General features: G+C 31.8%; 2 protein-coding genes across 9 annotated transcripts; one reads left to right on the top strand and one right to left on the bottom strand.

The window, feature by feature from the left end:
- Positions 1-104: 104 nt before the first annotated feature.
- LOC105194312 (putative GTP-binding protein 6) lies at positions 105-3,872 on the bottom strand. 7 transcript variants are annotated; one of them, XM_011159167.3, is made up of 4 exons: positions 3,715-3,872; positions 722-1,801; positions 444-630; positions 105-367 (listed from the first exon to the last, which is right to left on the bottom strand). In XM_011159167.3, exons 2-4 carry the CDS (start codon positions 1,742-1,744, stop codon positions 126-128), a joined length of 1,452 nt encoding a protein of 483 aa, XP_011157469.2. In that variant the 5' UTR covers positions 1,745-1,801; positions 3,715-3,872; the 3' UTR covers positions 105-125. The 7 variants fall into 7 exon arrangements, with proteins under 7 accessions (XP_011157469.2, XP_025987975.2, XP_039304577.1 ...); XM_026132190.2 differs by having other exon boundaries at positions 3,667-3,871; XM_039448643.1 differs by having other exon boundaries at positions 722-1,813; positions 3,715-3,871.
- A 1,018-nt stretch (positions 3,873-4,890) lies between these two features.
- Positions 4,891-12,374, top strand: LOC105194314 (dynamin-binding protein). 2 transcript variants are annotated; one of them, XM_011159169.3, is made up of 9 exons: positions 4,891-5,320; positions 5,411-5,588; positions 5,753-5,871; positions 5,956-7,410; positions 7,496-7,645; positions 7,893-8,513; positions 8,591-8,773; positions 9,335-9,931; positions 10,002-12,374. In XM_011159169.3, exons 1-9 carry the CDS (start codon positions 5,231-5,233, stop codon positions 10,182-10,184), a joined length of 3,576 nt encoding a protein of 1,191 aa, XP_011157471.1. In that variant the 5' UTR covers positions 4,891-5,230; the 3' UTR covers positions 10,185-12,374. The 2 variants fall into 2 exon arrangements, with proteins under 2 accessions (XP_011157471.1, XP_011157472.1); XM_011159170.3 differs by lacking the exon at positions 4,891-5,320 and having other exon boundaries at positions 5,459-5,588; positions 5,696-5,871.
- The last annotated feature ends 496 nt before the right edge of the window (positions 12,375-12,870 follow it).

The following is a 12,870-nucleotide window of genomic DNA, read 5'->3' as shown; positions in this document are numbered from 1 at the left end:
ATTAATCGATAAAAAAATATCTCTATCATCAAATTATTTTAAATCTCTACAAATAATATATATCTTAGCTCTTTCTAGTACGTAGAAGGAAACAGTGCAAAAAATACTGTATGATATAAAATGTTTTATTGCTTTAAATTATTTGTTGCTAGAAATTTTTTAAACTTTTGAATATCGACCGAAGTGGTGAGCACTTCCATAATTAAATACTGAGCATCGTTCGGATCTGATTCGGCGTTTATCACGGTCGTCATCTTGTACAACCAGCTGGCCGCGGAACTGCCCGATTTTACCCTCGCGCGTATGCTTAATAGTCCAGTGGTGGCTAAAAGGACCTCTTGTATCTTGAAGCGCAACAAATCGATTCCTGGAAATATTTAAATCGTTTCGAAGTCGTCACTCAAATTGCATCCATCCGATTCATTAATGAATTCTGATCACACCTGTTAAATTCTTAGCGGAGACAGCAATTGCGTCCTTGGGTATATAGTCGCTTTCAACAAGATCGCATTTATTAGCGACGTCGATTATTGGACGATCGTCCAACATAGGTTTTATCGTCTCCTGAATGTGTTGATATTGCGCCTTCATATCCGGATGACTGACATCGTATATGTGAACTATCACGTCCTAGAAAAAAAGTGCTTCAATTGAGAAACTTTTTTATTAAGATAACAGCGAGATAAAGGAGGGGGGAAGAGCCAATATAAGATCAACGTACAGCAATTATGGCATCTTCTAAGGTAACAATAAATGGTTCAATCAAAGTTTCCGGCACATCTTGAATGAATCCAATAGTATCCATGTACAAAACTTTTAACTTGTTGGGTAAAATGCCTTGATGCGCGGTCGTATCAAGGGTTGCGAATAATTTGTCCTTAGGTTGTAGAGAACTGTCATCCGTGAGAGCTTTTATCAAGGAGGTTTTTCCTGCGTTCGTGTAACCGACTACAGCAACCGTGGGGAAGCCGCGTTTCTTACGCTGGCTTCTGATAGTTTGTCGATGCTGCTTTAGCTTTTTCAATTCGTTTTTCAATTTTTTCTCTTTGCCATCGAGTAACAGTTTTGCCTCCTCCGTCATGTTTACCGCGCCACTGCGGGTAATGCTTGTTTCAAGTATTTTTTTCCGGATATATGGTATCTCCGCTAAGGCTACCTGCAATTTTGCTTCTGCGGTCTTCGCGTGCTCGCGGAATATGTGGATGACTATGGAATAACGGTCGTACACCGGTAGATTAAAAATCTTTTCCAATTCGATGATTTGGACGAATTTCAGTAGATTGGTGCTAATAAATACGGCAGTCGGTTGGCATTTGTGTAACTCCGTTTTTAAATCCTTCATCGCGCCAGTACCCAGCAATTGTTTCTTCTGCAACGTAAGTAACGGGGCGTACTTCGTTCCGACTACGCACCAGTTAGGTAGAGTGTTTATTAGTGCCACAGCTTCAGCCATTTGTAGTTCTGGCGAGGTGTTCCTCTTTTTATCTCTACCCCATTTTATATAGGGTTGTAAAATAAATGTTCTATGTCCACCAACTGCAATGCTCAAATAACGACTGGCGATCTCAGAGTACGCATCCTGCTGCCCCTCATCCTCAGCAGATATGTATTCTTCGGAGTCGTGATTCAAACGACAAATAATATTTTGTAGCAGTATTCCTGAGCTTTTATAGACTGTATCAACTTTGATACGTACTTGCAGATTCCGCTGCGCAATGTTTAGGATCTTGCGTACGCAGAGCATGTTGCAAAAATATTGTCACTTTCGACACTTATTGTTAGTATAATGGTCGCTAACTATCTAAAAATTGTACTAAATATTCAATATAATTTTAACTTTATTATGTATAAAATGTTCAGATAGGCAAATCTGCTAAGAGTATGTGTTGTAAATGTGTGTATATTGTAGTAAAAATTTAACAATAATCTATTATTTCTCTAATATTATAGTAATATTATCTTATTACCTTAGTCAATAATACTATCAGTACCAACAAGTACAATATTATTAATCATATATGGTTAATATTTATGGATTGATGTAGAATATTGACGATGATATAGAATTCTTGATTCTCGAAAATTAGCATCCTTATGTGATAGAGATATCGACAATAATACTGATTGTTTGAAGAGAATCCGTATTTTTGTTAATATAATTTTACAATTATGGATGGCATAATAATATTGGCGAAATAATTTCAAGTTACAACAAGAACCTTACACGATTAATAATACTGATTATATTATGATAACTACAATCTGCATTTTTTTACAGTGAATAAAATCTAATTATATGAATTAATTAATATATGAAATATAAAATGATATTAACATACGAAAAAGTTTCAAATAGTTTTCAAAATAATAAAAATTTGTAAAGCATCCGAATAAACCAAAATCCTGGACTCTCTGAAATGCTTATTTTTAATAACCTAAATGCTTATTTTACACAAAGAAATAATGATGTTGAACCAACAGCATTAGCTTAATTAGATTCTTAGTCTTAATTCAATAACCAGTATTAATGAAACAAAAAGATTAAAAGTAAAGACAATAATAAACATAATAGAATAAATAAAATTTAACTGAGTCAACTACATATATTAACAACAACCCATGATGTTTAATTAAATCAAGCTACATAAGTTTTAATTCGTATTACAGCAATTTTTCAGCAAGTGTAATGTTCTAAATATTTTTTTCTTAATATATGTTTATAAAATAAATACAAAACAATATTATCTTGATAAATACAAAATATTTCTTAAAAAATGTTAAGAACATCAAAATATAAACTCTAATTTAATTGTATAATATATTTTTAACATTAGTTTTTATAATATTTAATATATTTTACCTTATAAACATCTTAAAGTATTTAAAGTTACAATTAAATTTGTGTATTATAAAAAACACACTTGAGTTTAATAATAAGTTTTTGTGTAAGTGGCTGGGTATGGAGCATGTTTGATCACCAGGATATTTATTATTGATATCATACATGCTTGAGAATCAAGAAATTTGCATCACTGTGAATATTCCATATCAATCCATCAATATTAACCACACATAATCAATATTGTCAGTATTTGTTAGTACTAATATTAGTACTAGTATTAGTACTAATATTAATAATGATTGTGTAAAGTTCCTATTACAATATTGATACTGTTACACAGTATTACTGATTTCATATTACTGATCATTATTACTGATCGTGTAAGATCTGTATTAGAAATACTTATATCAAAATATGAGATGATATCGTGATGACAGTGCTCTATTCCTGCTGCATTTCTGTTGTTATATTATAATTTGCAGATCGTAACTAATGTCAGAAACTAAGTTTAGTTTCACACAAAGGGACACAGAATAAAAATCTGCTCTACAATTATAATCGAATTTGCTATCATATTTTTGGCATACTGCTAACATTTGCTATCTGAGTACATAAAATCATGTAACGTACTTTCATGTTTTATTTAATTTTTATTAGCAACACAAAAATGTGTAATAATAAAAAAAAAATAAGTAACATAGATAGGTTTAGAAAGTTATAAATAGCGAAAAATCACGTTGCCACTCATTATTTTACTATTCTTTGTAAATTTTTGTACAAATTGCACAATTTCTTTATTTGAGGTTATGTTTAGCCTTCTTAACCTCATCACTGGCCGACACGTCTCTTTCACATGTTATAATCTTGCTTACAAGAATTATTTGAGGCGTATAATACTAACATACGGGCACACAAAAAATACGAGGTTATTCCAATCATAAGAAATGATCAGAGAACGATTAGCGCGAACGGCATTCTGTGATCAGCTGATTCCATGAAACACATGCACTTGATATAAATACAAGGGTATGTTCTTGCGCATGGTAACGCCAGCCAACCAATGAGAATTGCAGCCTGATACGTCATCATTAGGCGGCAAATTCGAAGCGCTTATGCTTAATTTGTCGAATACACGTAGAGAAAGCTGAAAAATGATCGCTGTCACTTGGGATAATCAGTAAAATAAAGTATATAATAAATAATTAAGTGAATAATGACAATGTTATTACAGAACAAACGAGACTCTCACCAGAGTAATGAATAAGAAGTATGTCACATCAGTTTATAAATTAGCTAAGCTAAAATTAATATTGGAATCTATGGAATACATTAAAATATTTTGGATACTTTGGAATTATGAACAATATTGGAAATTATTAATTAAAAATGAATTAATTGTTAATAAATTGTACTATTTTTAAGTAGCATTAATATAATTAAAATAGCATTAATATAGCAATTTTATTGTTTATGTATGTGTATTTGTTGCAAAAAACATTGAGTGAAATAAAGTGAAAATTAACTGAAATAAAAATCAATGAAATTTTAGTACTTTATTTGAAAAATTGGGGATTTATGAATGGAAAGGAAAACCATTGTTTACATATATATTATCTCTCTATGTAATTTTATTATTGACAAATTAACGTAGCCGAGGCTGTACAAATGTGACGTAAGCAGGCTGCTGCGCAAGAATGTTCTAAACTCGTCCATCGGAAGGGCATATCCTTGTATTTATATCATAGATACACGCAACAGGCAATACATACGAAGTATATAGATTGTGAGAAAGTGTGTGAATACTTGTATGATATACTTATAAGAAATTATCACGATTAGCCTGAAATTTTATATCAGTTAAATTTACATCAATGTAAAATTTGTAAAATAAAATTTAAAATTGGTTTAAAAGTATTAAAAAAAAATATCTAAAAGATCTAAAAAATATTAAATTTATAAATATTATTTAGGACACTAGAACACACTAGGCATATATTCTATTTAGAGATACAATATGACACAACGTTAAAAGATTTCCACACCTGAAGTGATTACAATTTTTATTACTTTAGTGACAGAAACGCAAAATCTTCTCGTTCGATATTAGCATTGATCGTAATCACACCAATTATGGCAAAGAAACATACTTCAATCGCGAATAATATTCACATGTCATACATTTATCCAAGACGGGAAGGATTTTCTCTCAGTTAAATGCAACATCACTTAATTGCTACACAATATGATCCACGAACACACAAGAGCGTATGCCACGTGACAGCCACTTATCGGAGCAGTATCGGCTGTCAGGCGCCTCGTCAGCGCTTGCGAGTCACAATATCATCGTAGTATCGCGAGTTCAACGGATGCGAGTGCGTCGCAGCGGAAATGGAGCCGGGAACGTTGGCGAGGGTGCTCCACGATTTTCTCACCACCGTCGACGGGGAGTTGAGCCTCTCCAAGGGACATTATTTCCTGGTACTCATGAAACCTTGACGCCTAACCTAAAAAGCAATCAAGTGTAAACAGCTGAAAGCAATGCAAGCTGGCGTATTATCCTGGTTTCAGATACACGAGATCGTAGATAAACACTGGTGCCGTGGTCAATCTCAAGATAGAATCGGCAAGTTTCCCTTGAGTCACTTGCATAAGGTGGAGATCCCTCCTTTTGGCGAGACAGAAAGACTGTTCATTTCCATAGCTAACTTTCCTGGTCAAGAAACTGGAGATTTGTCTTTTGCAGAAGGTAAGATTATTGTTGAGACATGCTGTTACATCACTTTTTTGAAGAATACAAACTCATTTTTAACAATTATGTAAAGATGTAACGACTTTTATGTTTTGATATCCCAGAAATAAAAGTAATGATTTGAAACATTCAAACAACAAACAAATTCTCTCGATATTTAGGACAACTCATAATTGGAATGAGGGACATTGGTTCGGGATGGTGTATGGGCAGGATAGGTTCCAAAAATGGAATTTTTCCAATGACACATACATGGGAATTGGATATAACAATGATAAAGGTAAAATATTATAAAGATTATATTTTATTTATGCATCAAGACTATTAATAAACTTGTTAATTAATATAGAGATATTTCTTACAGAAACCAATAAAAAATAAATCAATAAGGAAAAGAGCGAGGGTAAAAACAACATTGAAGGCACAACTCGATGAAGAATTGGACTTAATTGCAGGCGAGACGGTTATTGTCACAGAAATGTTAGATGACGGTTGGTGTCGTGGAGTTAAGGAAGATGGTAAAGAAGGCATATTCCCTGAAGGATTTATATCCTACATAGAAGTAGATCAAGATCAAGATACAATTGATCATGAACAAATACCATGTGCAACTGAGAGCAATTTTGCATCTTTCTCGACAATCCACAATGGCACAATTTCCAAAGATTTTGGTGAAACTTCTTTACATTCTTATGCAAACATGTCAGATGAACCTGCTCCAAACTACTTCGACTTGTTTCCAGAGGTGCCAACAACTAGTAATATGGAAATCACACAATATAACAGTCACACGAATTCTGTCGATATTAAACCATATGCTATAACATTGTATCCATTTAATGCACAGTTTCCAAATGAATTAAGCTTTGGAGCGGGCGAAGTGGTGCATCTTACCAGGTATATTGATTCCGAATGGATAGAGGGTATGATTGATACCACTAAAGGCATTTTTCCAGTGTCTTATGTCAATATCATAGTTGATTGTGCAGAAGCAAAGCAGCATCAAGCTCAATCTGAAGTAATTCTTGCAAAAAAAGATGCTTTAGAAACAGGTGTTACTGTAAAAGTGCTTTATACCTTTGATGCACAGATGAATGGCGATTTGAACGTTCACGAAGGCGAGAGTGTCATTGTGCTAGAAATGACCAATGAGGATTGGGTGAAAGTGAAAAATAAGAGTGGTCTAGTTGGTCTGTGTCCGCGGGAATATTTGAGCTCGGTATCCGAATATTCGTTGGACAGTCTACAGGAATCGAATTTGGAAGATTTTGAAGATTTTGTGATGATTAGGCATAAGGAAGCAAACGCGAATGAGGAACGAAATCCGAAAAGGCTGTCTCAACCACATAGACCAGCACCACCGGTTCCAGCTCCAGGCAGAGTGCCATTACAAAAGGAAACTGTTGCAAATGGAGAATCTGCTCAAAGTAGAGAAACGCAGGAAAACGAATCTGCAATCAGTAATACTGTAGATATGAGACAAAAGCATGCAGATCAAAGACAAAATGTAATATCGGAATTAGTTTTAACAGAAAAAGAATATGTTCGCGATCTAAAGTTAACATACGAAACATTTAACTTGCACAATCCAAGTTTTCTCGAATCGAAAGGGATTGATGTTACGACGTTGTTCGGAAATATTTTGGACGTTATTCACGTTGCCGAGGAATTGTTGGATATGATATTAAGAGCTATGAAAGGCTGCGATGAAAGTTTGCAAACAATTGGGCCTTGTTTCGTGAAAATGGCCGAGAAATTGAAAAGTGTTTATGTTAAATATTGTGGGAATCATGAAGCTGCATTAGCTCTGTTGAAAAAGGTATTTTATATAATCTGAAAATTTTGATTGGTAATGTAAATTTGAGATAATTTTAATTTATAATCGAATCTCATTTGTATTTTAGTATGAAAATAATGATGAAATCATGAAAGTATTTAACAAGGGTATTGAGACGTTACGTCGTCAAATTGCTTGCTTTGATATGAGTTCTATTCTGATAAAGCCGGTTCAAAGAATTTTGAAGTATCCATTAATGTTATATGAATTAATAAAGGTAAGCAATTGCACATTAGTTACATTAAATGTAAAGAATTATATAAATTATGTATTTTAAAAGTAGTAAAAGTCCAATTTTGAAATATATATTTTAATGAATAGTAAATTGAGAGAGATGTATGTCAATTCTAGCAGCATTTGCAAAATTGAATTCAGATTACTTTTCAGATAAATGTTTATACGCATGTGTATGTACAAAGTTATATCACATTGTAATATTTTCCTGCTTGGAAAATAATTTTTAGTGTACAGAAGATAATCATCCAGATAAAGCAGCCATAATGGAGGCGTGGGAGGCTATGACGAATGTGGCGAGTTACATCAACGAATACAAACGAAGAAGAGATATCGTTTCAAAATATTTAGATAATGATAATACTTTATTTAGTAAAATGTCGAAATTAAGCATGCACTCTGTGGCAAAAATGTCAACAAGACTAAGTACGAGATTGTCGGCGAGTCTGGGATTAACAAACGTCGCGAGCGATACCGAGTTTGAAGAACTCGAAAAACAATTTCGATCCATAGAGAAATGTACATGGCAATTGGTAAAAGATGTTGAGCAATGTATCACATATTTGAGTGATGAAGCTATGTCTGGTGAAGCAATAGCCGATTTGTTGGTTCATTATTACCAAGGAAGTCCGACTGCCGAAGTGAAAAAATTGCAGGATATAAGATCTATAATTTGGTCACAATATATGCGGGATTTTAAATCGTGTATCGAAAAGAAAGTTAGTGCACCATTACATTTCTTAGCAACGCTGTTAGAAGGGCCGGCGGTATTGGTAGCGAAGAGGCATGATAAATTGCTGGATTACGACGCTGCTATTTCAAAGAGTGAGAAATATAAAGAATCAAAAATTGTAATTGTTACGTTACTAGATGTTTTTATTTATTGTAAGCATATTGTTTCTTTCATAATTTTTTGTTTTTGTTTTAGGTACAAGAAGAATTATTTACTGCTAAGAGTAATTACGAAGCTCTAAATCAACAATTACTGGAGGAATTACCAATATTGCTGAATGCAGCGGCAAACATTTTAGTTAATTGTATAAATGTTTTTGCTGGCGCTCGAAAATTACTAAGCGGAAAAATTACCAAGCAATATCTGACTCTTTGCGAGGTATTTGGATAAAACTTTAATAGAAAGATAATAAAATCTATTAATAGGTCAAGGACAAGCAAATATAATTAAAGATTACAGTAATAATAATATATTAAATTTTCATATGTACATTACAGTAAGTTTCTTATATTTAGTCGCGGAACAAGTTTCTGCTTACTAAGTTTTTATCAGCTGCTACATTTATATAAAATGCATTATTAACATTAATTTACTAAAATCTTACTCTAAAACTAGTCATACAATAAATTAATCAAAAATAAAAACTAAATTCATATCTATGCATTATTGTGAGTGATGACGGTGTTCTTGTGTACATTGTTTCATTTGTTCAGGTTGTTCGAGAGATCGATATTATAAATCATTACTCATAGATAGGTTTCATAAGAACAAATTATGAACAAATATGTAATTTTATAATGTTCGAGATTATAATATTCTGCATTATTAAATCCGCAACGAGAAAAAGAATCGAACTTAATGACAGATTATAACGGATTTTAATAGAAAACTTTCAGTTTGACATAATTTGAGAATGAATGAAACATGCTTTATTTTCAGACCTCACCACATTTGTCGTCACAAGACGTGCTGGAATCATTTCTTGTGAGTCATGATTCAATATGGAATCAAGTAACGCGTTTCGCATTTGCTGGTACGAATCCACGAACAGGCGAGAGCCAATCGCGAGTTTGTAAGCAAACCGAAGAGCAGAGATCCTCACTTAGAGAGAAATATACCGCAGACAAATTGTACGTGGTGGTTGAAGATATTGCCAGTACATCTGCATTGGATGTGGATGCTGCAAGAGGTACGTTGATCGGAGTTATAAAAAAACAGGATCCAATGGGAAACACTGCGAGATGGTACGTTGATACTGGAGTCACTCAAGGATTTCTGCCTTCTCAAAAATTGAGACCGGTTCAACGGCAAAATCAGCATCATGATCAAACTACGGACGTCACTGCTGCTGAGAGAAAGAGTTCCAGCCCTCCGAATTTAATGTCACTCGATTCTCCAGAAAAAGAGATCAAGAAGGTATCTTCATCGCATTTGCAGGATTTGCTTTCGTTAGAACAAGAAACGAAAGTAAATCATACTTACAGCAACGTTCTCGAGGCGTCAAAAGTTGGATTGTATCAGAATGTACAATGCGAAGTTAGTATTCTTGTATACTATGTTTCAATATTGTGCTCTATCTTTTTTATTAATATGATTCAATTTTTAGTTTTACTACGCTATGTATAATTTTGCTGAAAATATGCCGGGTACGTTGCCCATTACTAACGGCCAAGCTTTGAGACTCGTCAGACCACACGACGAGAAAGGAAACAATGAATGGTGGCTCGTAGAGAATCGGGATGGTAAACAAGGTTATGTTCCGCGGAATTATTTAAGGCTCGCCCATTAAACCAAAGTCATAACTGATAAAAACTTAATATTACACACAAGTTCTATATTTATAGCATTATAATTTTATGCTAAAATTATGATAATTATTTTGATCGCAAAATAATTAATCATTAATAGAAACTATTAACAGTAATCTGTTAATATTTGATTTTTTAAATAATTATCTCATAAAAAATGTATATTATATCTTTTGTTAACGAAGAAGTATTTTAGAATCTTTCTATTTGATCTGATTAAATTTAAAGATATAGAAAAGATGATCGATCAAAAATTATTAGATATTTATGCCATTTAACTTGTAAATAACTTTTAAATTTTTTTGATAGTTTTTTTAAGTTTATACAGATTTGATTTATATACTTTTTAAAATATTTACATATGTCCTGAATTCATTAAATTGTTATATGTATAAATTGTAACATATGTATAAATAAGTGCTCAAAAACGTCAGATGATTGAATAGTATGGACAATTCGAAAATTTAACGTCAAATAGTTTGAACCTTTTGAACTGAAAATATATTCGAATTATTTGAACTCAGGGGATCAATCATGTAATTTCACGTGATGCTTTTTTTTATTTCGAACTATTCAAACAGATTAAACATACAATATATTCGAATTTTTTGTTTGGAGAAATCCAAGTATCTCGCGAATTTTAGAAAGTTTGATATTAAGAGATAGGATTTGATATTGTAAAAAAAGTAACGTATAACATTTAGGTGCTAATGAAGGATTGGAGTTACAAGATTTTAAAGTTTAAAATGACTGCGTACAGATATTACAGCGATTGATCGAAGTTTCACAGAAGCTATAGTGCCTAAATACTAATTCTCTCAAACTTACAATTTTTATTAACCGTTACATATTTAAGAAATAATTTAATGTTTTGACTTTTTTAAGTATTATTTATTTTATTTCTTAAATCAATTTTAAATAAATTAAATAAATTAAAAAAATTTGTTTTATAAAATAATAAAATAAATTAAGAATATGAGAAAAATAAATAATAAAGAAATAACCTAGACAAAAAAGGTCTTAAATAGTCATAACTTTGTGTTGTTTGGGAAGACATTTACAATAACAGTCGATCTCCAATAAGAAGAAAAAAATGTAACTTTAACTTTTTGTCCCATTGACGCTTAAATGTTATATATTACATTCATAACATCAAATTCTATAGTCGAATTTTTAATACTAAATTTTATAAAATTCGCGAGATACATACCTGAATTTCTTATGAGCTAGCTTTAGTAAAAAATAGTTTTATCAGAAACAAATTTTTTGTGATGATTTGATCGTTATTTATAACTGTATTAATAGTTGATATTAATAATTAATAATATAAAAAATTGCACGTACGTTCTTGCCTAACAAAATTGTATTCTAATAGATTATTTCTGCAGTAAATAATATATGCCACAAGCCTATCAAATATGTACATATATATTTGTGATACTCTTTTTATTTGTATACTTTTATCATATTTATAAGTACAATCGATTTTTTCCGTGCAATTTTTAATGTATATTTGTATATAGTGTTGAGTTTTTTGAAAATTGTATATTATTTTAAATATGAATATTTACGGCAAAAGATATTAATAAAAATATTACGAAAATAACACTGATCAAGTCTTAATTAATGACTGATTTATTTTAGTTAGAAATTTATAAATACATTAATTCTCGCATTAATTGCTTTATCAATAATTTATTTAAAATAAATAATTTAAAATAAATAATTATTCTTAAGGAATTCATACTCCTATCATGTCAACGTATTTCGCGTTGTTCCAAAATAAATTTAACGAGTTATAATTTTAGTATTACTAGTGTCTAATTACATGGCCAAGTAATGAATATTAAATGTTTATTGCAATAAAACAGTGCGATTTCTTCTTAATAATCGTTTTTATTATTATATGTACAATCGTCAACAGTTCAAATAAGCACATATGTATAAGAAATTTGAAATATTCAATATAATTTATAATGTCGTTATGAGAAAGATTTAAAAAACACAGATGTTATTTAAAAATAAAATAAGACATATTGGCATATTATATTATTATCGTAATATAATAATGCATCTATAGTTACAATCGACAGTAGGTATAATAATATTACATGATTCGTGTGCTACGGCACTAAGTGGCTATCGCCTAAATCTACAATAAAAAATAAAAAAAAGGTATATCGGTATACCGTTTAAAATAAACAGAACAGTCTTTCTAAGGTACAGCGATTTACGACTGTATTGTGACCGACGCGAGGATCGTGTCGCGAATGGACTTACGTTAACTTATGCTAGGCAAAGATAAATACTGATCTAACAATAAACGACGATCAACGAGATATTCCGGACACGAGTATATACTCTCAATAAAATATTATGCTCTTATTGTGCCGGTTAATGATAAGATTCGGATCTGCGTTTCAGTTTCGCGAAATCGGCAGAGGTATGACGGCAAGACCCGATTAGCGTGCAATGCGTCATTTAACGATCGTTTTTTCATGACCTTGAAACGCAATTCACATGCACTTTTACATGCAACTACGCTTTAAATACAATCTCAATAGAATCTTAACGAAGTAATTCGATACCATAAAGTGACGTATTAACGGTATAGCGAGATGACCACGTTGGGAAGAACTTTAATTAGGAAAATATTATCAGACGTGA

This window comes from Solenopsis invicta, chromosome 1 (assembly GCF_016802725.1).
Source record: "Solenopsis invicta isolate M01_SB chromosome 1, UNIL_Sinv_3.0, whole genome shotgun sequence".
Classification (NCBI taxonomy): Eukaryota; Metazoa; Arthropoda; class Insecta; order Hymenoptera; family Formicidae; genus Solenopsis; species Solenopsis invicta.
This window is presented reverse-complemented; position numbering and strand designations above follow the sequence as displayed.

Excerpts from the sequence above, each read along its gene's own strand:
- LOC105194314 (XM_011159169.3), top strand. The coding sequence starts at position 5,231 with ATGGAGCCGGGAACGTTGGCGAGGGTGCTCCACGATTTTCTCACCACC. Across the intron at positions 5,321-5,410 it reads CCAAGGGACATTATTTCCTG|ATACACGAGATCGTAGATAA; the intron begins GTACTCATGAAA and ends TCCTGGTTTCAG. Across the intron at positions 8,514-8,590 it reads AATATAAAGAATCAAAAATT|GTACAAGAAGAATTATTTAC; the intron begins GTAATTGTTACG and ends TTTTTGTTTTAG.
- LOC105194312 (XM_011159167.3), bottom strand. The coding sequence starts at position 1,744 with ATGCTCTGCGTACGCAAGATCCTAAACATTGCGCAGCGGAATCTGCAA. Across the intron at positions 631-721 it reads TAGAAGATGCCATAATTGCT|GACGTGATAGTTCACATATA; the intron begins GTACGTTGATCT and ends CTTTTTTTCTAG. Across the intron at positions 368-443 it reads CTCCGCTAAGAATTTAACAG|GAATCGATTTGTTGCGCTTC; the intron begins GTGTGATCAGAA and ends AAATATTTCCAG.